Source organism: Erinaceus europaeus, chromosome 1 (assembly GCF_950295315.1).
Source record: "Erinaceus europaeus chromosome 1, mEriEur2.1, whole genome shotgun sequence".
Lineage (NCBI taxonomy): Eukaryota > Metazoa > Chordata > Mammalia > Eulipotyphla > Erinaceidae > Erinaceus > Erinaceus europaeus.
In genome coordinates, this window is record NC_080162.1 from 187,905,715 (window position 1) to 187,928,170 (window position 22,456).

Sequence of the window (22,456 nt, forward strand, 5' to 3'; positions counted from 1 at the left end):
TAATTTTTCTCATCAGTGTTTTATATTTTGAAGAGCTAATGGTAATACTAACAAACTCTCCATGAATTTTAGAGTGTTAATCTGACTAATACTACTTACAAGTGCTGCTATTTGGAAAATCACCGTTTACTAATTCAGAAATACACTTTTTTTTTTTTAAATAGAATACCTCAGTATTGGAAAATCACCACTGGAGATCTGCAGTGGGGTTATTGAGAGAATCTGGTTTATTCTCACATATGCCATTAGAAAGAAGGTAGGTTGCTCAAGACAGATTTTATTTGTGAACTATAGCAGTTAAATTGGCAGCAACACATTTTACTTAATATTGCTACTAAATTTAGGTGTCCTAGAGGACCTAGTCGGGGTTGCATTGTTCTATGGAAAACTGGGAAATGTTTTGCATGTACAAACTATTGTATTTACTGCCAAATGTAAAACATTAATTCCCCAATAAAGAAATTAAAAAATAAATAAAAATTAAAATAAATTTAGGTGTCCTGCAGTTTTCAATTTTTTGTTAAATTTAATGTGTAAGTTGTCATTCATTTGCTAGGGGCTTAAGTCAGACAGTGAGCTTGGGGGTGGGGAAGTGAGAGGAATAGGTTGTCAGTGGACTTGGGCCTGGAGTGATGAGTAGAAGTTTGCCTGAAATGGGAGGCGGTGAATGAAAAGAATTGATATATTTGGGATGATTTTTCTTTTTTGAATCATTGAAACTTTCAGTCAGCTGTAATAAACATTTGCTGTGGTTATTTTCTAGCATGTTAGATTACTAATGCTTTTTATTGAAATATAATAATGACTGAGAGTACAGCTATAAATGCTAGTTTATAAGATTTTTTTCTGACATGTTATGTTTATTGTTCTGAATATATACATTTATTAGGAGAGGATTTTATTACAGACTTTCAGTAGTCCATTCTGTGATCACTTTATAGCTCCCTTAAACATTAAGATATCATTTTATAGGACTGTGCAATTGTTTTATATTATTTTAATACTCAGTAACCTATTTGTTCAGACATAAACATCTCAGTTATAGGTCTTTTATTCTATAGTATACTTCAAAATCTGCTAAGAGGATACTTGTTTTCCTTTAAATGGGGGGAGGGATCCTCATAGATCTTCTCCATTTGCTAGTGATTACATTAATCAAAATGCACCAACCTGTTTTTGTTTTGTTTTCTGAAACAGAATAATTTATACTTCAGCTTCCATGTTTTAATTAAGCTTCACTAACATGAGATATCGCAGGTTGAGTTCCCTAAATTTCCTGTGGGTATTGACACTATCATGTCATGCCTGGCCCAGTGTTGTGATGAGGCCACTGTAAAATTGTTAGGTTAGTCCCACACCAAGTCCACCACAATAATTTTCACAATATCATGGAAACAACTTGCAGTTGGGCTATTTATTTAAATTTTCAAAATCTATTTATTTATTTGCAAGTTCACTCGTTCCAGTTCTCTATACTCTTCATATGACTGAAACCATCCAGTAGGTGTCCCTCACCTCCTCACTTACAGTACTAAGAGTCATCACTTCAAGTGCATCCATTTTGTCCCAAAGGACACAATATCTTCTTTTTAAAATTACAGAGTAGTATTCCATTAAGGATACACCCCACAATTTCTTTATCCAGTCATCTGCCAATGAGCACTTAGGATACTTCTAGCCCTTGGCTATTGTGAATAATGTACCAGTGAGTGCATATGTCCCTTCAAGTTAGTGATTTCATGTCCCTTAGATATTTGCCTAGGTATAGTATTGCTGAGCTATATGGTATTTCCTCTTATTTCCATGCTGCTTTTCATAGGCGCTACACCATGCACATTCCCAGAAACAACTGATTTTTTTTTAATAAACTCAATAGAATGATGGTTGTTAACAAAAGCTCATGTTAACAACCATCATTCTATTGAGTTTATTAAAAAAAAAAAAAAAACTTTTAGTAATGTCTAGCCATGAGCAGTATTTAAGTGCACAAGTAAGATGTAAACCATCTATATTAAGAAAAATGTTGAGGTATAAAAAATACACATAAATATTAGAGAAAAACCATTGTGTTGGGGTCCAAGAGGTAGCTAGTGAACAGAATGCTGTGCTCAGAAGCATGAGGTCCCAAGTTCAAGCTCTGGCATTTCATGTGCCAGAGTGATATTCTGGTTTTTTGTCTCTTTCCCCTCCATATCTTGTGTTAATAAGTAAATAAATATTTTTGAAGAAGCTATTTTTTTTTCCTTTCCTTTTTTTTTTTTTTTTTTTGCCTTCAGGGTTGTCTGAGCTGGGGCTTGGCAACTGCACTATGAATCCACTGCTCCCGGAGCCCATTTTTTCCATTTTACTGCCCTTGTTATTGTTGTTGCTGCTGCTTCTATTGTTGGATAGGACAGAGAGAAATCTCTGGGGAAGAGAAAGTTCGGTATCTGCAGACCTGCTTCACCACTTGTGAAGTGACCCCCCCCCCCCCCAACAGATCAGGAGCCTGGGACTCTAACCAGGATTCTTTTTTGATTTTTTTTTTTTGCCTCCAGGCTTATTGCTGGGGCTTGGTGCCTGCACTAAGAATCCACTGCTCCTGGAGGCCATTTTTCCCCTTTTGTTGCCCTTGTTATTTATCACTGTTAATCACTGTTATTGCTGTCGTTGTTGTTGGACAGGACAGAGAGAAATCAAGAGAGGAGGGGAAGACAGAAAGGGGAGAGAAAGACACCTATAGACCTGCTTCACCACTTGTGAAGTGACTCCTCTGCAGATGGGGAGCCGGGGGCTCGAACCAGGATCCTTATGCCGGTTCTTGTGCTTTGCGCCATGGCTTAACCCGCTGTGCTGCACTGCCGCCCTAGCCCCTAACTAGGATTCTTAACCCCGGTCCTTGCACTTGCATGTGTGCTTAATTCGCTACACCTGGCCCCCCTCCTTTTCTCCTTTAAACTTGAAAGAAAACCTTAGGTTTATTAGTATTTAATACTGTGAGTTTCTAATGTATTGTCTGCTCTATACTAATAATTATAAAAAATAGTCTCTATGACCCATTGAAATAGTGTTTTATAAAATGGCCACACCAAAAAAAAGCTGGACTTTGTTTTTTTTTTTTTTTTTAATCTTTATTCATGGATACCATTTGGACTTAATGACAGTACTTCTGGTAAGTAAAATTGTTTTTTGCTGTAATACAAATATAAAAAAGTTGCCTAATCCATAGACTGTCTTTATATATAAATAATATTTCTCTTGACTAAGCTGATTTAAATGTTCTTTTCTTCATTATTCCCTTTTTATCATGTTTGACTTTAGATAATTCTGTTGAATTTTCAGATTCATTAAAAATAAAACCTGAAAATAAGCACTGCTGTACAATAGCATTATTTTATGTTTTCTTTAGGGTTTGTTTTATTAGTATTTCTTGTTGTGAGTTTTTAATTTATTGTATGCTTTGTACTAATAATTATAAATAATGGTCATCATGACTTATTGAAACAAAAGGCAGAATTATTTTTGTCTTGTTATTCGAACTGACAGGTGTTTTTAATGATAAGATGTATTTGTTGTTTTGTGTATTATTTTTTCCCTCCTAGAAAATTTGGATATATATACAGTTAATTAATTTTTAAAATTTTACCCTGAATGTACAGTTGAATGTATTTTTTTTCAGACTGGTGATGACATTAATCTACTTTGAATCAAGCATCTTAATGAAAAAAAAAAACACCTTCTGTAGGAGTTATTTATTGAATGGGCTAGTCTCTCTGTTTTGGCCTTCATCTGCCTCTCACATCTCAGTCATCAAAAAAGAAACCAGGAGGCAGTGGTGGCCCACCTGGTTGAGTGCACACATTACAGTGCACAAGGACTTGGGTTCGAGCCTCAGGTTCCCACCTGCATGGGGAAAGCTTCACAAGTGGTGAAGCAGTACTGCAGGAGTCTCTCTCTCTCTCTCTCCCTCTCTCTCATTCCTCTCTCTCTCCTTCCCTCCTCCCTCTTCATTTCTCTGTCTCTATCCAAGAAAAAAAAGTACATACATAGCAAAGTTGTTTATGCAGCACACCTTCCAGGAAGGGATTTTCTCAAACAGCATACCAATCTAAATAGCAACTTGTTTTTTCTTTGCCACCAGGGTTATTTCTCTGACTGGGTGCCTTCACAGCTCCACCACTTACTTCTCTGACTGGGTGCCTTCACAGCTCCACCACTCCTAGTGGTCATTTATTGTATAAGGGGTAAGAGAAAGACAGATACAGAGGAGAGAAAGATACCTGTAGCACTGTGCCACCACTCATAGAGCTTCTTTGTGTTTCTGCAGGTGTGAACTTAGGACTTGAACTCAGGTCCTTGCACATGGTAACCTGTAGTATAGCAGGTTACCAATACCTGGATCCAATATAGATATATATATTTTTTTGGTTTTATTTTTTTTATTTGTTTATAAAAAGGAGACATTAACAAAACCATAGGATAAGAGGGGTACAACTCCATACAATTTCCACCACCAGATCTCCGTATCCCAGCCCCTCCCTTCCAATATAGATATTTTTAAAGCAAATAATTCTGCCTTGCTTGGCAAAATAAAGAATCCTTTTGGAATATGTTACATTAATTTTTTTTTCCTCCAAACTCTCTTGGTGTTTGTTTTAGTTTAAAACTTTAAAAAATCGTCAAATTTTATTTCTAGTAATAGATTACAGGCTGAAAGGCAGTAAGATTATCTAAAGAGTGTTCAGTAAAGGACCAAGTGGTGGCACACCTGGTAGAGTGCACATGCTACAATGTTTAAGGACCCAGATGGAGTAATAGACACCTGCAGGGGGGAAGTAAAGCAGTGCTCAGGTGTCTACTGCTCCATCTATAGCTCTCCCTCCCCTCTCAACTTCTCCTGTCTCTATCAAAATAAATAAATAAATGTTTAGTTCAACTTTCTGAGCACCAAGCTTAAGAAAAAAGGATAACGAAATAACAATTTAACTGAAAGTCTTTTGTTTTCTCTATTTCTCTAATTTCAGGCAACAAATGGAGACTCAGATAGGTGCTTTGATACTAGCCACAGACATCAGTCGCCAAAATGAGTATTTGTCATTGTTTAGGACTCATCTGGATAGAGGGGACTTACTCTTAGAAGATGCTAGACATCGGCATTTGGTTTTACAGGTAAAATGAAGGCTTAGAAGTAATTCTGTTCCTAGGGTGACTGATAGGAGAGTTAATTTTAAAAGGATATATTTCAGTTTAGCTTTTCAATCTGGTTAAATATTGAGGGGAAGCTGTGGGGTTTTCTTTCATTAACAAAGCATTTTTCAAAAGATATCACTGGAGGGAATTGGGCAGTAGCACAGCATGTTAAGTGCACATGGCGCGAAGCATAAAGGACCGGCATAAGGATCCTGGTTCGAGCCCCCAGTTCCCCACCTATAGGAGAGTCACTTCACAGGCGGTGAAGCAGATCTGCAGGTGTCTGTCTTTCTCTCCCCCCCAGGCTCCCCCTTCTCTCCATTTCTCTCCTATCCAACACAACGACATCAGTAACAACAACGAGGGCAACAGAAGGGAATAAATAAATATTTAAAAAATATATGATCACTGGTGAATCTGCTTCCTGGAAAAGCACCATTGCTTTTGTGGTTTCTGTAGCAAGACTTCTGGCAGGAAACAGTGTTTTCAGGATAGGATAATAAATCAACAAAAAGCATTTATCTTAGCAAGTTCTCATATCTAAAACCTGGGAGTGTTGGTTAAGTTGTTTGTACAACTCTAGTCAATCCAGTTCTTGTTCTTTTTTTTTTTTTGCATAGATTGTATAATTAATTACATTCAGTCTTACACAGGCACAATTAGTATTGTATTGGTAGACCTAGTAACAGAATTAATATAAAATAGTGATTTACCTATTATAGTATTTTCTTCTCTTTAAGTGTTCTTTCACCTGCCCCCTGATTAAAGATACTTTTAATTTAGTGAAAATGAGATTTTACCTTTCCTTTCTTATTATAATTTTTAATATTTTTCTTTCTAGATGGCTTTGAAATGTGCTGATATTTGTAACCCATGTCGGACATGGGAATTGAGCAAACAGTGGAGTGAAAAAGTGACAGAGGAATTCTTCCATCAAGGCAAGTTAACAGTGTTGACTGATAATCTATTGAACTCATTTCATAGCGCCATGTGAATGAAAAGCTTAGCAAGTATAGGAATCCAGCAATAGATGTCTGAAATTTGTAGTGGCAGTTCACAGTAGATGTACATGTAGTCATATTGTACAAATTAAGCATCTGTTTTGAAACTAGTAATTCTTGGGACGGGGGTGGCACACCTGGTTGAGTTTACATGTTCCCCAGTGCAAGGATTTTAGGACCCAGGTTCCTCTCTGCAGGGGGAAAACGTCATTAGCAGTGAAGTAGAGTAACAAGTATTTCTTTCTCTCCCTCTCTATCACCTCTTCGCCTCTAAATTTCTTTCTGTCTTATTAAATAATAGATAACATTTTTTTTAAAAAATTAGTAGTTCTGTTATGGAGTATTCACATGTGTCTACAAATAAATATAGATTACTCTGACCTTTTTTCCATTCTTGTTATGTATGGAAGACATGATCATGTGAGCAACATGTAAGACATTTCTTACATAGCTATGTCAGCAATATATAACATACTTCTTAGTTTCAAGTGTATAACACAGTTATTTGATATTTAAATATATTGTGAAATGATTACCATAGTATGTTTAGTTAACATTCAACATAATACCTAATTGCAAATTTCTTTTTCTTATGTAAGAACATTTGTCCAGGAGCCAGGCTGTGATGCACTCAATTAAGTGCACATATTACCAAAAAAAAAGGATCCAGGTTTAAGCCCCCACTCCCTACCTGCACGGGGGACACTTCACAAGCACTGAAGCAAGTTTGCAGATGTTTTTCTGTCCTCCTCTCTCAATTTCTCTCTGTCCTAATAAAAATTAGAAAGAAGAGAAAGAAAGAAAAAATGGCTGCCCAGGAGCAGTGGATTTGTAGTGCCAGCACCGAGCTCCAGTGATAACCCTGGTGGCAGAAAGGAAAAAAAAAAAAGACTTGTCTACTCTGTTAACTTTCAAGTGTGTGATGCAATAGTAACTTGTTACCGCAATGTTCATTACATATTGACCATCTTCACCCATTTTGCCTCTGACAACAGCAGCCTGTTCTGTGTTTCTGAGTTTTGGTGTTGGTGATAATATAGTATTTACCTTGGAGTCAGGCGGTGGTACACCTCGTTCAGCGCACACATCACAGTGTACAAGGATGTAGGTTCAAGCCCTTTGTCCCCACCTGCATGGGGAAAGCTTCACAAGTGGTGAAGCTGTACTGCAAGTGTCTCTTTGTCTGTCTTCCTCTCTATCTTCCCCTCCCTCTCAATTTCTGTCTCTATCCAATAATAAATAATAATATTTAAAATTAGAAGTAAAAGAAATAATATAGTATTTACCTGACATTCATTTCACTTAGCCTAATGCATTAAAGGTCCAACCATGTGGTCACAAATGACAAGATTTTCTGGAGAGAGTCAGTCTCTTATCAGTCTTTTTTTTTTTTTAATATTGACTTTATTTAATGAGAAGGGTAGAAAGAAGCAGACAGACACTAGAGCTTTGCTCAGCTCTGGTTTATGGTGATGCTGATGATCAAACCCGAGACCTCAGATCCTTGGGCATGAAACTGTATTATTGTTATTATTGTTGTTGTTATTTCGGAAAAACAGAGAAATTGAGAGGAGGAAAGTTAGAGAGAGAGACATCTGCAGCGTTTCTTTACTGTTCATGAAGCTACTTCCCTGAAGGTGGGGGCCAGGGACTTGAATCTGGTCCTTGTGCCTTATAACATGTGAACTCAACCAGGTGTGCCACCATCCAGCCCCTCCAGGCCCACTTTTTATTCTACTTATTTTTAGAGAAAGAGAGGGAGACAATGAGAAAGGGGGAGGGAAGAAAGGAAAATGAGGTAGCAGTACCAAAGCGCTGCTCTGCCTACCACCCATGGAGTTCTGTTGTGCTGTCCTTGGTAATCTCATGTGGTGCTGGGACTCAAACTGAAGGCCTGAGGCATGGCGAAGCTTGTACTCTATCTAATGAGACATCAACCACCCACTCCCCCAGCTTTGCATTATTAATTCCAAGTAGTACTTCTTATTTTTTAAATTTACAACTAGGAAGCAGGATTTTCATTTCATATAAAGAAATTTTAGTTTGAATTGGAAATGCTGACAGAATTACAGACATGTGTTGTTAAAATTCGGAGGCTCCAGCTGGCCGGGCTAGCTTCACGGGCGGGTAACAGAGAGGACCAGAGACATACGGCTGGGCAGGGAAGCTGTATTTCTTTATTCAGGAACAACGATTCATAAACTAAGACAAACTAATCACCAAACAGAACTCTGCTGCCTCTTTCCCCCGCGGCAGCGCCAACACTCTCTCTAACTCTGTAACTCTGGAACCCTCTCGGGGTTCCTCGGGGCGGGGCCAAGCGGGCCCGCGAAACTAACAGGACTGATCCAATTCTCTTGGCGGGGGAGAACTAGAACAACCCAATGTAAAGCATACAACAGACATGGGGTAGCAGGAAATAAAGAGCTGACTCTGCCTTCATCTAAAATATGATATCAGTTCTGCAACCTCTGCTGTGTGAATAACATAAAATTTTGAAATGAGAGGCCAGGTGGTGGCTCACCTGGTTGAGTGTACACATCACGGTGTGCAGGAACCCGGGTTCAGCTTCCATTCCCCACCTGAAGGGAGGCAGCTTCATTAGTGGTCAAGTCTTTTCCCTATCACCCCTTTCTATCTAGATTTCTCTGCCTCTATCGAAAATTAATTAGTTAATTAAACAGAGCTCTCCTCATGAGGATTAGATATGTTCTGATTGTCTTAAGGAATGTATAGTTAGGAAGAAAATTCTGTACATTCAATCAATAGTCATATTCTATATTAATAATTATTTTCCTTCTATTAAATTTCTAGGAGATATAGAAAAAAAGTATCATTTGGGTGTGAGTCCACTTTGTGATCGTCAGACGGAATCAATGGCCAACATCCAGATTGGTAACTATACATAATTAGATACAGCTGGGTAGAAAAATGGTGCTGATTTTAATTTTATCAAGGAGAAGTACACATTCGAAATATAAAATTTGAAGAGTATGTTCATTTCTGTTTATTTATGTAATGTAATAAATATTGTCCTTGGGATGGCAAGATAGCTCATTTGGATAGCGCACTGTTTTGCTTTGTATGTGACCCAGGTTCAAGCATTGAAGGAAGCTTTGATACTCCCGTTCCTCTCTGCCTCTGGATATCTCTAACTCCGCCTGAAAATATGATCTAAACCCCCAGCCCCCAAAAGTAAATGATTTTATCCTTTAGCCTTTTTGTCCCTATATTTTAATTTGTGCAAAAGACATAAAAAGCATAATTTTGAAGAATAAACAGTAATAACTGTTACTGTTTTAAATCTGAAATAATATATTTGGAAGCTCATGTGATTCTGATATTGCCATTTTTTTTCTGTGAAAAAGTTAACCATTAAACATGCTGATAATTGAAAACCAGTTTTTATTACCTATCTTTTCTCTTTTATCACTTCCTATAGATTAAATTTAATTTTTCATTCTCTACAGGCCTCTTATACTATAGACTCAAATTATCTTCTCAGTCTTTTCCCTAGCCATCTTCCTTAACTCCTTATAGCAATCTGGGACCGTTTAATCTCTCATTATGCCTCTTCTGATTTCCATTCCACCCCCTCTTCTAGTACATCTGTCTCTCTCTCTCTCTCATAGAGTCAACTCAAGTGTACTCTCTTTAGCTGTAATTGGGTTTTTTTAAATATTTATTTATTTATTTTCCATTTTGTTGCCCTTGTTTAACATTGTTGTGGTTATTGATGTCATTGTTGTTGGATAGGACAGAGAGAAATAGAGAGAGGAGGGGAAGACAGAGAGAGAGGGGAGAGAAAGACAGACACCTGCAGTCCTGCTTTACTGCCTGCAAAGGGACTCCCCTGCAGGTGAGGAGCCGGGGGCTCGAACCGGGATCCTTCTGCCAGTCCTTGCGCTTTGCATCGTGTGCACTTAACCTGCTGTGCCACTGTCGGACTCCCTGTTTTTTTTTGTTTTTTTTTTTAACCAGAGCACTGTTCAGCTCTGGCTTATGGAGGGGTGCAGGGATTGAACCTGGGGACCTGGGAGCCACATATTTAAGAGTCTTTTTGCATAACCATTATGCTATTTGCCCCACAATCATTGCCTTATTTTAATATTTATTTATTATTGGATAGAGACAGAGAGAAATTGAGAAGGGTGGCGGGGAGACAGAGAAAGAGACAGAGACACCTGGAGCTCTACTTTGCCACTCATGAAGCTTGACTCCTGCAGGTAGGGACCAAGGGCTTGAACTGGGTCCTTACACACTGTAGTGTATGCACTTAATCAGGTTTGCCACCACCTGGCCCTAGCATTCATCTTCCACTCTTTAGTCAGAGCTACTCACCCTTCTTCGAGCTTTGCAAAGCACTAGAGAGCTTGCTTGGAAGTTCTAGCAGGGGAGCGCAGCTTCGGGAGGGAAGCACATTGACAAAAGGGCACACACGCCTAACCAGCCAGATCAGCTAACTCAACCCTGGCAATTTGCAGCCAGATTGCCCTCACGTCCTTTGCAGAGCACTAGATATGTGTGTCATAGCTCCCAGGATTTTGGATTGCTTTTAGCGGTGTTTTATTGAAGTCTGGCACTGAAGTTTGAAGCCAGATGCACTTGAAAACTGGTTGTTGAGTGAACTGTAACTGTAATGGAAAGTACAGTGAAATTTGCTGAAGTGATAGCCTATAGGGAAGAAAAAGAACAAAAGAGGCTTTTAACAGCCCCTGTGCTCTAACTCAGGGATTGAAACAACTGTTAATTTCCACAACTGTGAACTCTTTAAGTACCTTACTTAGACACAAGTCAATCCAGGCAAGAGTGATCAGTAGTTTGAAAAGTACTGAGACAGGGACATCATAACATACTATATAGAATGGTAAAACCAACAAGAAGAAATATTAGAGAAATGAACCAGGACAAGAGTCTATCTAAAAGACCCCCAAAGGTTGAACCACAAAATAGTGAGGTCAACATCCAAATGCTTGTTAAGGAAATAGTCACAGGAGTGAGTAAAGAGTTTGAAAGAATTGTCATCAGAAATGCAGAAACAACAAATGAGACTCTGGAAGAAAACACTCATTATTTCAAGGTTATTAGAGAGCTGAAAGCTGAAATAGCTGAGCTAAGAACACAACTAGCTGAACAAGAAAAAACAGTATCATAACAGGGCAACAAATAGATGAACTCTAGAAAACAGAGGGGAGAGAGAACAGAATAAATGAGGTTGAAGACAGAATTAGCAAGATTGAGAACAGATTAGAGACAACTGCAAAAGAAGTAAGAGATCTCAAAAAGGGATTAAGACCTATGGGATGACTTCAAAAGAAATAATATAGACATTATTGGCTTATCAGAGGAAGAAAGAGAGGGAGGGGAAGAAAGCATTCTTCAGGATATAATTGATGAGAACTTCCCTAGCCTAGACAACATAAAAGACATAAAGGTTCAAGAATCCCTGAGGGTCCCAAACAGAATTAACCCAGACTTAACAATGCCATGACACATCATACTTTGAATGGAAAGGAATAAGAATAAAGAAAGGATCCTGAAGGCTGCAAGAGAAAAACAAAGAGTCACCTACAGAGGAAAACCCGTAAGATTAGCAGCAGACTTCTCCACACAAACATTACAGGCCACAAGAGAATGGCAAGATATCTATCAAGTGCTCAATGAGAAAGCCTTTCAACCAAGACTGCTGTATCCTGCTAGAATGTCATTCAGACTAAATGGAGGCATACAAACCTTCGCAGACAAGCAACAATTGAAAGAATCAACTATCACCAAGCCTGCCCTGAAAGAAGTCCTGATGAAAGGTCTCCTATAAACAGTCAGACCACCATAAACATGCCATATATCAGAACACTCTAAAACTCTACAAGAATGGCATTAAAATACCTTCAATCTTTAATATCAATAAATGTCAATGGCCTGAATTCACCTATTAAAAGGCACAGAGTAGGAAGATGGATCAGAAAACACAACCCAACAATATGCTGTCTGTAGGAAACCCACCTAACTCAACAAGACAAACACAGACTCAAAGTGAAAGGATGGAAAACTATCATACAAGCCAATGGCCCACAAAAGAGGGTAGGAACAGCTATTCTCATATCTATCCAGCCAGCTTTTGCCTTTCTCCACCCTTTCCTAGCCATTTCTGTTTCCAGCTTGACACTTGCAAGTCTACCGTTTAAAAGCACTGGCTCTCTGATCAATAAAGACATTGCATTGCCACTTTGCCACAAGTTCATGAGTCTTCTTTCCTGCGTCACTGAATGAGTAGCAGCCCAGGCTGGCTCTGGTCGAGTTCTCTCCAACCCAGAGAGTATGCGCCCGGGAAGAGGCACCCTCATGCTAACCCAGCAAACATAGATGCTAAAATACTGAACAAAATTCTCGCAAACCAGATACAGCAGTATATTAAAAAGATTGTTCATCATGACCAAGTGGGGTTTATCCCAGGAATGCAAAGTTGGTTTAATATATATAAATTATATATATATATATATATATATATATATATATATATATATATATATATATATATATACCCTCAACGACCCTGGGTCCATGCTCCCAAAGGGCTAGAGAACGGGAAAGCTATCATGGGAGGGGGTGGGCTATGGGGATTGGGTGGTGGGAATTGTGTGGAGCTGTACCCCTCCTACCTTATGTTTTTGTTCATTAATCCTTTCTTAAATAAAAAAATTAAAAAAAATATATATATAAATCAATCAATGTGATTCACCACATCAATAAAAGCAAGACCAAAAACCACATGGTCATATCAATAGATGCAGAGAAAGCCTTTGACAAAATCCAACATCACTTTGTAATCAAAATGCTACACAAATTGGGAATAGATGGAAAATTCCTGAAGATAGTGGAGTCTCTATATAGCAAACCTACAGCCAACATCATGCTCAATGGTAAAAAACTGGAAGCATTTCCTCTCAGATCAGGTACTAGACAGGGCTGCCCACTATCACCATTACTATTCAACATAGTGTTGGAAGTTCTTGCCATAGCAGTCAGGCAGGAGCAAGGAATTAAAGGGATACAGATTAGAAGAGAAAAAGTCAAACACTCCTTATTTGCAGATGACACGATAGTATACACAGAAAAACCTAAAGAATCCAGCAAGAATCTTTTGGAAATCATCAGGCAATATAGTAAGGTGTCAGGCTACAAAATTAACATTCAAAAGTCAGTGGCATTCCTCTATACAAACACTTATGTTAGAATAAGGTGAAATAGTAAATTCCTTTTACTATAGCAACAAAAACAATAAAATATCTAGGAATAAACCTAACCAAAGAACGGAATACTTGTATACTGAAAATTATGAGTCACTACTCAAGGAAATAGAAAGTGACACAAAGAACTGGAAAGGTATTCCATGTTCATGGGTTGGAAGAAATAACATCATCAAAATGAATATACAGATTTAATGCTACCCCATCAAGATCCTGAGCACATTTTTTAGGAGAATAGAAAAAATGCTACTAATGTTTATCTGGAACCAGAAAAGACCTAGAATTGCCAAAACAATCTTGAGAAGAAGGAACAGAAGTGGAAGCATCATACTCCCAGTTCTCAAATTGTATTATAGGGCCATTGTCATCAAAACTGCTTGGTACTGGAACATGAATAGACACACTGACCAGTGGAATAGAATTGAGAGCGCAGAGGTAAGCCCCCACAACTATGAACATCTAATCTTTGACAGAGAAAGATGGGGAAAGCAGAGTCTCTTCAACAAATGGTGTTGGAAAAAAATGGGTTAAAGCATGCAGAAGAATGATACTGAACCACTATATTTCACCAAATACAAAAGTAAATTCCAAGCGGATCAAGGACTTGGATGTTAGACCACAAACTATCAGGTACTTAGAGGAAAATATTGGCAGTATTCTTTTCCGCATAAGTTTTAAAGACATCATCAGTGAAACGAATCCAATTACAAAAAAGACTAAGGCAAGTATAAACCTATGGGACTACATCAAATTGAAAAGCTTCTACACAGCAAAAAAAAAAAAAAAAAAAAAAAACACTACCCAAACCAAGAGACCGCTCACAGAATGGAAGAAGATCTTTACATGCCATACATCAGACAAGAGGCTAGTAGCCAAAATATATAAAGAGCTTGCCAAACTTAAAAACAAGGAAACAAATAACCCCATCCAAAAATGAGAGGACATAGACAGAATATTCACCACAGAAGAAATCCAGAAGGCCGAGAAACACATGAAAATATGTTCCAAGTTTCTTTTTTTTTAAATTTATTTCTTTATTGGGGAATTAATGTTTTACATTCAACAGTAAATACAATAGTTTGTACATGCATAACATTCCCCAGTTTCCCATTTAACAATACAACCCCCACTATGTCATTTATCATCCTTCATGGACCTGTATTCTCCCCCAAGTTTCTGATTGTCAGAAAAATGCAAATAAAGACAACAATGAGATCCCATTCACTCCTGTAAGAATGTCATACATCAGAAAAGGTAGCAGCAACAAATGCTAGAGAGGTTATGGAGTCAAAGGAACTCTCCTGCACTGCTGGTGGGAATGTCAGTTGGTCCAACCTCTGTGGAGAACAGTCTGGAGAACTCTCAAAAGGCTAGAAATGGACCTACCCTATGATCCTGCAATTCCTCTCCTGGGGATATATCCTAAGGAACCCAACACACCCATCCAAAAAGATCTGTGTACACATATGTTCTTGGCAGCACAATTTGTAATAGCCAAACCCTGGAAGCAACCCAGGTGTCCAACAACAGATGAGTGGCTGAGCAAGTTGTGGTCTATATACACAATGGAATACTACTCAGCTATTAAAAACAGTCACTTCACCGTCAGCCCACCTTGGATGGAGTTTGAAGAAATCATGTAAAGTGAAATAAGTGAGAAACAGAAGGATGAATATGGGATGATCTCAGTCTCAGGTAGAAGTTGAAAAACAAGATCAGAAGAGCAAACACAAGTAGAATCTGAACTGGAGTTGGTGTATTGCACCAAAGTAAAAGACTCGGGGGCTGGGGGGTAAGGAGGGTACAGATCCAAAAAGGATGACAGAGGACCTAGTGGGGGTTGTATTGTTATATGGAAAACTGAGAAATGTTAGTCTGTACAGACTATTCTATTTACTGTTGAATGTAAAACATTAATTCCCCAATAAAGAAATTTTAAAAAAAACTTAAAAAATAAATAAAAAGAAACAGTTGTCTTCCATTAGGGGCTGAAGCTTACAGATGCCTTTATACTGAGTTGTGGTCCAAAATAACAGTCTCAGGTCAGCTAGGAGAAAAGTTTAATCCCTTAGAGCACCAACTTGCATACCTAAAGAAAAAAAAAAAAGAAAAGAAATTTGCTGAAGTACTTGCTGCTTGTTACAGTAAGTTGTTGGAAAGAAAGATTGATTGGGTTTGGGTTTATGAGGATTTGAGTGAAAATCAAGGACCAAAGGCAATTTTGGTGCTGTGTTATCTTTGCCTTTTGCCTCTATCTGAAAAAGTTGGTTTGGAGCAGTGAAAAACCAGAGGTGCAGATGCAAAGTAGTGAAGGGAAAGCAGGAAGGAAAGATCTGTTCTGCCCTGACTTTCAGGGTAGATAGCAATAGGAAGAATAGATGAACTCTGGACAAATGGAATTAACAGTTGACTTGGAGATATGTGAATGGGCAGTCAACATAACCTGGATTATTGATTGATGGGTTAATCATGGTGCGGGGAATCTGATGGCCCAGGGACTCTCACATATACTCTGCTGTTGAACCTCCTCCCCAGCCCAGCTTTTCAACTGAAAGCCATTCATTCATTCATTCATTCATTCATACAAGAAAGAGGAAGGGGAAGATACCAAAGCACTGTTTCACCATCTGTAGTGTTTCTCTTACCTTTGTTCTTGGTACTTTCATGCAGTGACAGAGATCAAATCTAGGAACTTACATATAGAAGGCATGGACTCTACTACACTTAGTCATCTCCTGGGACCCTCACCCTAGCTGCCTTCTTTAGTTTTGTTCCTTGATTTTTGCCTCCAGGGTTATTTCTGGGTGCTCACAAAGCTTCCCCAAGCAGGCACTCCCATGTACTGGCCAGGTGCTCCAACCCTGGTCCTCATGTGTGATGTGGTGTGCACTGTACTGGGTGAGCTCTCTCCCTGCCCCTTTCACTGTCTTTTTGCCTAAATTTATTACTTTCAAAGTTAAAAAGGACTTACAGATTCTTTTATCTTTTTAAAGTAATTTAATGGCCTTGCATATGTATAAATCTACTGTTTCTGTGTCTTTTTTTTTTTTGGAAATTTTGTTTGTAGGGGGCCGCACATCACAATTCACCATCGGTGTGCCTGCCGCCCGTTGCTGTAGCGCTCCCTGTGGTGCTAAGGTTCAAACCCAGGGCCTTGGGCATGGTAAGGCTTGTGTCCCAGCCCCTCACAGGCTTTTTAAAAAGTTTTCTTTTTTTTTTTTTTTTTTTACTTTTTAAAATTATATGCATTAAGTTACTGGGACCTTGTCCATGTACAATTTCACCACTCTTCAGCCAACTTTCATCCTTAAAAAATTTTTTATTTATTACTTATAGAGAACTAGAGCATCACTCTGGCACATATAATGTTGGACATCAAACTCAAGATCTCATGGTTGTAAATTTAGTGCTCTAGCCACTGTACCACCTTCTAGATTGCAACTTTTTCATTCTTTTTATTTCAGATTTATAGAGAGAGATGAGGGACATGACAGCATTGCTTCACTATCTGAGGGGCTATGGCAATCTCATGGAGTGCTATGGCAATCTCATGGAGTACTAGAATTCAAACCTGGTCCCCCATGCATTGGGTGAACTGTTTCCTACCTCCTTAAAATTCTATTTTATTGAAGGAACAGAAGCTAGAGCTCTTAAAACTGGTCATCTCAATAAATAGATCTTATCGGTATTAGACAGCTCTTGAATTCAGTTTGCAGAGAGACAGAAATAAGGTAAATGATGGTAGTATTTAACATCTGTTGACTCCTTAAAACAACCCAGAGTGCACAAGAATTGTCCTCTTCTCCAGATAGTTGTCCAGTTAACAGGTATTAGTCCCTGTAGTGTCAAATCCAAAGGGCGGGAAGATTCTGTTTCTCTGATAAACCATGTGATTATTAGAAGTTTCATGCTAAAGCAGCTAGTATTTGGAGCTAGCATAGGGCCACTAAGTAGAAGTTGTGTTTAATTAACACGATTTCCTTCTTTGATAGGAATACTATATTTGTTGAACAAGAGACTATCTTGTACTGGATGAGATTAAGGCATTTGACAAGGCATCCTGTGATACCGAGGTGAGATAGAGGCGTGTAGGCTAGACCAAATAAGTGGAGTCATAGGTGCTGGAGTAACAGTGAATGCACTCTTAGCAGGTGCTGTGTGTCTGGCCTGTTTATTATTGTCAGGTACTTAAGACCTAAAGCAAATTTTGGATTAACAGAGAATAGAATTGATAACTTACTTATAGGACGTTTGAGTCATGATCCCAAAAGCTGTCAAATAGTTGAACAATAGATTAGAATAGATCAAGATGAATCATGTTAAACCTGTAATATAATATGCATTTGGGTACAAAACAGCTCGTCATTATATACCTGTGGCATCTAGAAAAGACGGCTTCAGGTGGCTGGTGACATTGTGGAGTGATGACAACTGCCAAAAAGCTGCTGTTGTCTTTGGCTGTTGTCATCACCTTTTCCTACGTGTGCTAACCTCTTATGACTCACTAGGTCTTGTGTCTATGTCATAAGATAGACCCCCCCCACACACACACACACATATAGAAGCATCTCAGTAAATGTGGAGAGAAGGAAAGAGAGAAGAAACCTTCTGGGCAGGGGTAGATAATGTAATGGCAATGCAAAGAGACTCTCATGCCTGAGGCTCTGAAGTCCCAGGTTCAATCCCCTGCACCATATAAACCAGAGCTGAGCAGAGCTCTGATGTTTCTCTGTGTCTTTCTCTCTCTGCAACTCTCTCAAAAATAAAGATAATAGGGAATCGGGTGGTATCACAGCGGGTTAAGCACAGGTGGTGCAAAGGTTTGCAGGTGTCTGTCTTTCTCTCTCCTCTCTGTCTTCCCCTCCTCTCCCCATTTCTCTCTGTCCTGTCCAACGATGACATCAATAACAACAACAGTAATAACTAAAACAACAAGGGCAACAAAAGGGAAAATAAATAAAAATTCAAAAAACATTTATTAAAAGAATAATAATACAATAATATTTTTTTAAAAAAGACCTATCTGATATAACTATTTCAGATGTCATAATTTGTGACTTAAATTTAGCCAACAGATTATGTGTGATTTTTTTTTTCTGATTAAAAATAGTGGGTACTGATTGCTTTAATTTCAGTGTGATTTTTTTCCCAAGGAAGTTTATTTTTGCGAAAAAGACAAGAACCCTGGCATATGATGGCCCCTGCTATCAGTCCTGGGGCCTGATTCATGCAAGTCCAGTGCTCAAATGCTGGTCCACCCCTCAGCCCCCCAGTAAGATATCTTTGTTAATTCATTGGAGCCTATGTTGTTTGTGGTCTGCATAGTCTTGGCTGCAAGGAAAAGTTTTGGAGATGAAGAAAATTTAAAAACCATTACACAGGCAGTAATAGTAGTTGAATATACATTTTCCCTGTCCTTACCAGACGAGCATTTTAGAAAAATAATGTTACTTGTTTCTCCAAATATATTATTTGATTGCTGGGTGTTTACTCTGGCATACTGTCCTGTTTAATGTTAAGGTAGGTATACTACATCTGTAACCTAAGGATGTAGACAGTTTTGAAAATCACTCATATTCCTTTTCTGACTGAACAAAAGGAGATCAGTTTAGATGACTTATTTATAGTTAGGACCCTGGTATACTTTTGTTGTGAACTTTAATAACTGTTTTAATAACTGCATTCCTTTTAGGCTGTTTTTGTTACGAGTTTTGGCTTCACATACTCTGTTTTAAAAATGACCCATTGTATCCATGACTAGATATCAGATTCACATTGTGGAGGTGAACCACAGCTCTGCCTTCCTCACTCTCCCCTCTGAAGTCTCCAGTTGTGTGGTACTGTCCCTAGAGTTATGTTCTGCCTCAGGTCATTGATATGGGGCACTGCATGTCTGTATAAGTAGAAGGATGTGGTCGTACAGCTGAGATTTGGTATGTTTGTCTTTTAAGTTCCATTGAGTTACTTAAGAAATAGGTTCTTGGGATGAAGCGATAGCTTCCCAGTAGAGCACCTACATTTTTGTATGTGACCCCTTATTTTGAATCCCAGCACGAAATCAGAGTCCCACACAAGACACGAGGGGATCCATAGATGGTGCAGCTGTGTTACGGTGTTTCCCCTCTTATCTGTCTTTGCTTCCTCTCTCCCTCAAAAAATAAAGAGTAGAAAATTCAGCTGAGGAGGCCGCTTAGGAGGCAATATTGTGAATATGCAGGGCCTTGATTGGCTCCCCCAGTGCAACACAGACACAAGGGTTGGGGGTGGAGAGAGAGAAAGAAGAGAGAGAGAAGGCTGGGGTAGTGGAAGAGTAGAGTGTGTGCCTTGAGTGTGTGAAGCCTGGGTTTGATCCAGCATCACATAAAATGAAAGAGCAGTGCTGTGATCTTCTTCCATGATTTAAAGTAAGTGGGGAAGGGGTGGATTTTTTTTTCCCAGTTGAGGAGATAACATAGTGGTTATGCAAAAGATCTTCATACTTGAGGTGCCAGAGTTCCAGCTCTAGTCCCCGGTACTGAAGCCAAAGCTCAGCAGTGCTACAGTTAAAATGTGTGTTTCAGGGGGTAGCACAGCAGGTTAAGCGCACATGGTACAAAGCACAAGGACCAGTTCAAGGACCCCGGTTCAAGCCTTCAGCTCCCCACCTGCAGGAGGTCTCTTCACAAGCGGTGAAGCAGGTCTCTTGATTTCTCCCTGTCCTGTCCAACAACAATGACATCAATAACAACAATAATAAATAACCACAACAATGATAAAACAAGGGCAACAAAAAAGGGGGGAAGCCTTCAGGAGCAGTGGGTTTGTGGTTCAGGCACCAAGCCCCAGCGATAGCCCTAGAGGCTGTGTGTGTGTGTGTGTGTGTGTGTGTGTGTGTGTGTGTGTGTGTGTGTGTGTGTCAGAGGAGATTTGTGAATTTTTACACACATGCTCATTCATTATGCTCTACAATCTTTGTGAAACAAGATTTAGCTAATATTGGGATAGAACTTGAGCAAACTGCATAAATGTTTTAAAGTTACAAACATATTGAGACCGTTTTTTCTTGTTTCCTCAAGGTTTTATGACCTATCTGGTGGAGCCTTTATTCACAGAATGGGCCAGATTTTCCAATACCAGGCTATCCCAGACGATGCTTGGACATGTGGGGCTGAATAAAGCCAGTTGGAAAGGATTGCAGAGAGAACAGTCCAGCAGTGAGGAGACTGATGCTGCATTTGAAGAGTTGAACACACAGTTATTACCTCAGGAAAATAGATCATGATAACCCCTGAACTGGTGGGACATACTGCCTCCTGGAGTTTTTTTTTGTTGTTGTTGTTTTTTTTAGAAATGTGAAGTGGGGTCTTGAGGTGAGAGAACTTAACACTTGACTGCCAAGGTTTCCAAGTGAATGATGCCAGCATTATTTATTTCCAAGATTTCCACTGTTGGATCATTTGAACCCACTTTTAAATTATAAGACCTGAACATACAGTAATATGATTTGGCTTTTGTGTGAAATCTTGAATATGCAAACCCCAGCAGGAGAGAACTCAAATGGAGAAACAAAAGAAGCTTTGCAGTTTGCCACATGTTTTTCAGAGCATTTACTCTTCGAACCACAAAACTTGAGCTGAATTTTCCAGCAGAAATCTCTTGGAATTTAACCAGTCTGATGCAACAGTGTGTATCTGTACCTTCCACTAAGTTCTCCCTGAGAAAAATGGAAATGTGAAGTGCCCAGCCTCTGCTGCCTCTGGCAAGACTCGATGTTTACAAATCAACTCTGAAATACTGGTTCTAAATTTGCCTTGGAGCATGATTGTGAAGGACCACTAAGAATTTTGAAGATCAAACCTTAAACTGCAGCTCTTTCCCCCTGGTTTGCCTTTTTTCTTCTCTGGATGCCACCAAAGCCTCCCCTTTGCTAAGAGTTTTCTTTTGTGCACTGGAAACCGAGCTTTTATCAGAGTACAGCCAAGCTTTCATTTCCGTGCTCTTTGGCAATGCAATTTTTTAGACTATTAGTTTTTAATTTGGGGTGGGAGGGGAAGAACACCAGTGTCCTAGCTGTTTTATGATTCTGCAGTGAAGACATTGCATGTTGTTTTCACTACTGTACACTTGACCTACACATGCAAGAAAAGGTGGAATGTTTAAAACACCATAATCAGCTCAGGGTATTTGCCAATCTGAAATAAAGTGGGATGGGGAAGTGTGTCCCGCTGAGCAAGGGTACTAAAGTCCCCTTCGCTGTATTGAGTGAGAGGTATGTTGTGTGTGTGTGTGTGTGTGTGTGTGTGTGTGTGTTTGCGTGTTTGTGCATGTATGACTGTGCATGTGCTATATTTATCCATGTGGAAAAGGATCTGCAATGTAAGCTTCTATTTATTATTTTCGAATGTGACAAAATGAGCAACCACACTTGGGGGAGGGGAAGGTAGGTAAGCTATAACAGATTGCTCCAGTTGCCTTAAACTATTCACAAAGCTAAGTGACCAAACTTCTTGTTTTGATTTGAGAAAAAAAAAGTGCATTGTTTTCTTGTCCCTCTCTTTGATGAAGCGTTACCCTTTGATGAGCTTTTTGATGTGAACAGATGTTTTTCTAGGACAAAATCTAAGGACTAATTTTAAACTTAAAACATTCCACTTTTGTAATTTGTTTTAAAATTGTTTTATGTATAGTAAGCACAACTGTAATTTAGTTTTAAGAGAAACTGGTGCTTTCTTTTAGTTCACTTGTATTCCCTTGTTACTGTAAAAGACTGTTTATTATGTTTACAGTTTGTTGCAACAGCCATCTTGGGAGAAAGCGTGGGTGTAAAGCCATTCGTAAAAGGCTTTGCCATACTCATTTTAATATGTGCCTGTTGCTGTTAACTTTTGATGAATAAAGACCTATCTTTTCACATTTGATATTTACCTTGCCAACTCAAGTCTTTGGGAACACATTGCTAAATTACTAGGGAAGCAAAGATTCAGCTTCTTGGCTCTAACATTCACTCAGGCACAGTCCTCTGGGGAAATCTGATGCTCTGCAGCTCACGATGAGCAAGGT

General features: G+C 38.9%; 1 protein-coding gene across 5 annotated transcripts in view; it reads left to right on the plus strand.

The window, feature by feature from the left end:
* Positions 1 to 22,312, plus strand: part of PDE7A (phosphodiesterase 7A) — a 91,698-nt gene extending 69,386 nt beyond the window's left edge. For 4 of the 5 annotated variants that reach the window (XM_007527375.3, XM_060200821.1, XM_060200823.1 and 1 more), the window contains 5 exons: positions 165 to 256; positions 5,004 to 5,148; positions 6,011 to 6,107; positions 8,985 to 9,065; positions 20,473 to 22,312. In XM_007527375.3, coding sequence (XP_007527437.1) covers positions 165 to 256; positions 5,004 to 5,148; positions 6,011 to 6,107; positions 8,985 to 9,065; positions 20,473 to 20,678 — 621 coding nt within the window. In that variant the 3' untranslated portion in view covers positions 20,679 to 22,312. Of the gene's footprint in view, positions 1 to 164; positions 257 to 5,003; positions 5,149 to 6,010; positions 6,108 to 8,984; positions 9,066 to 17,409; positions 17,491 to 20,472 lie in introns of all 5 variants that reach the window. The other variant, XM_060200824.1, reaches the window with a different exon arrangement.
* The last annotated feature ends 144 nt before the right edge of the window (positions 22,313 to 22,456 follow it).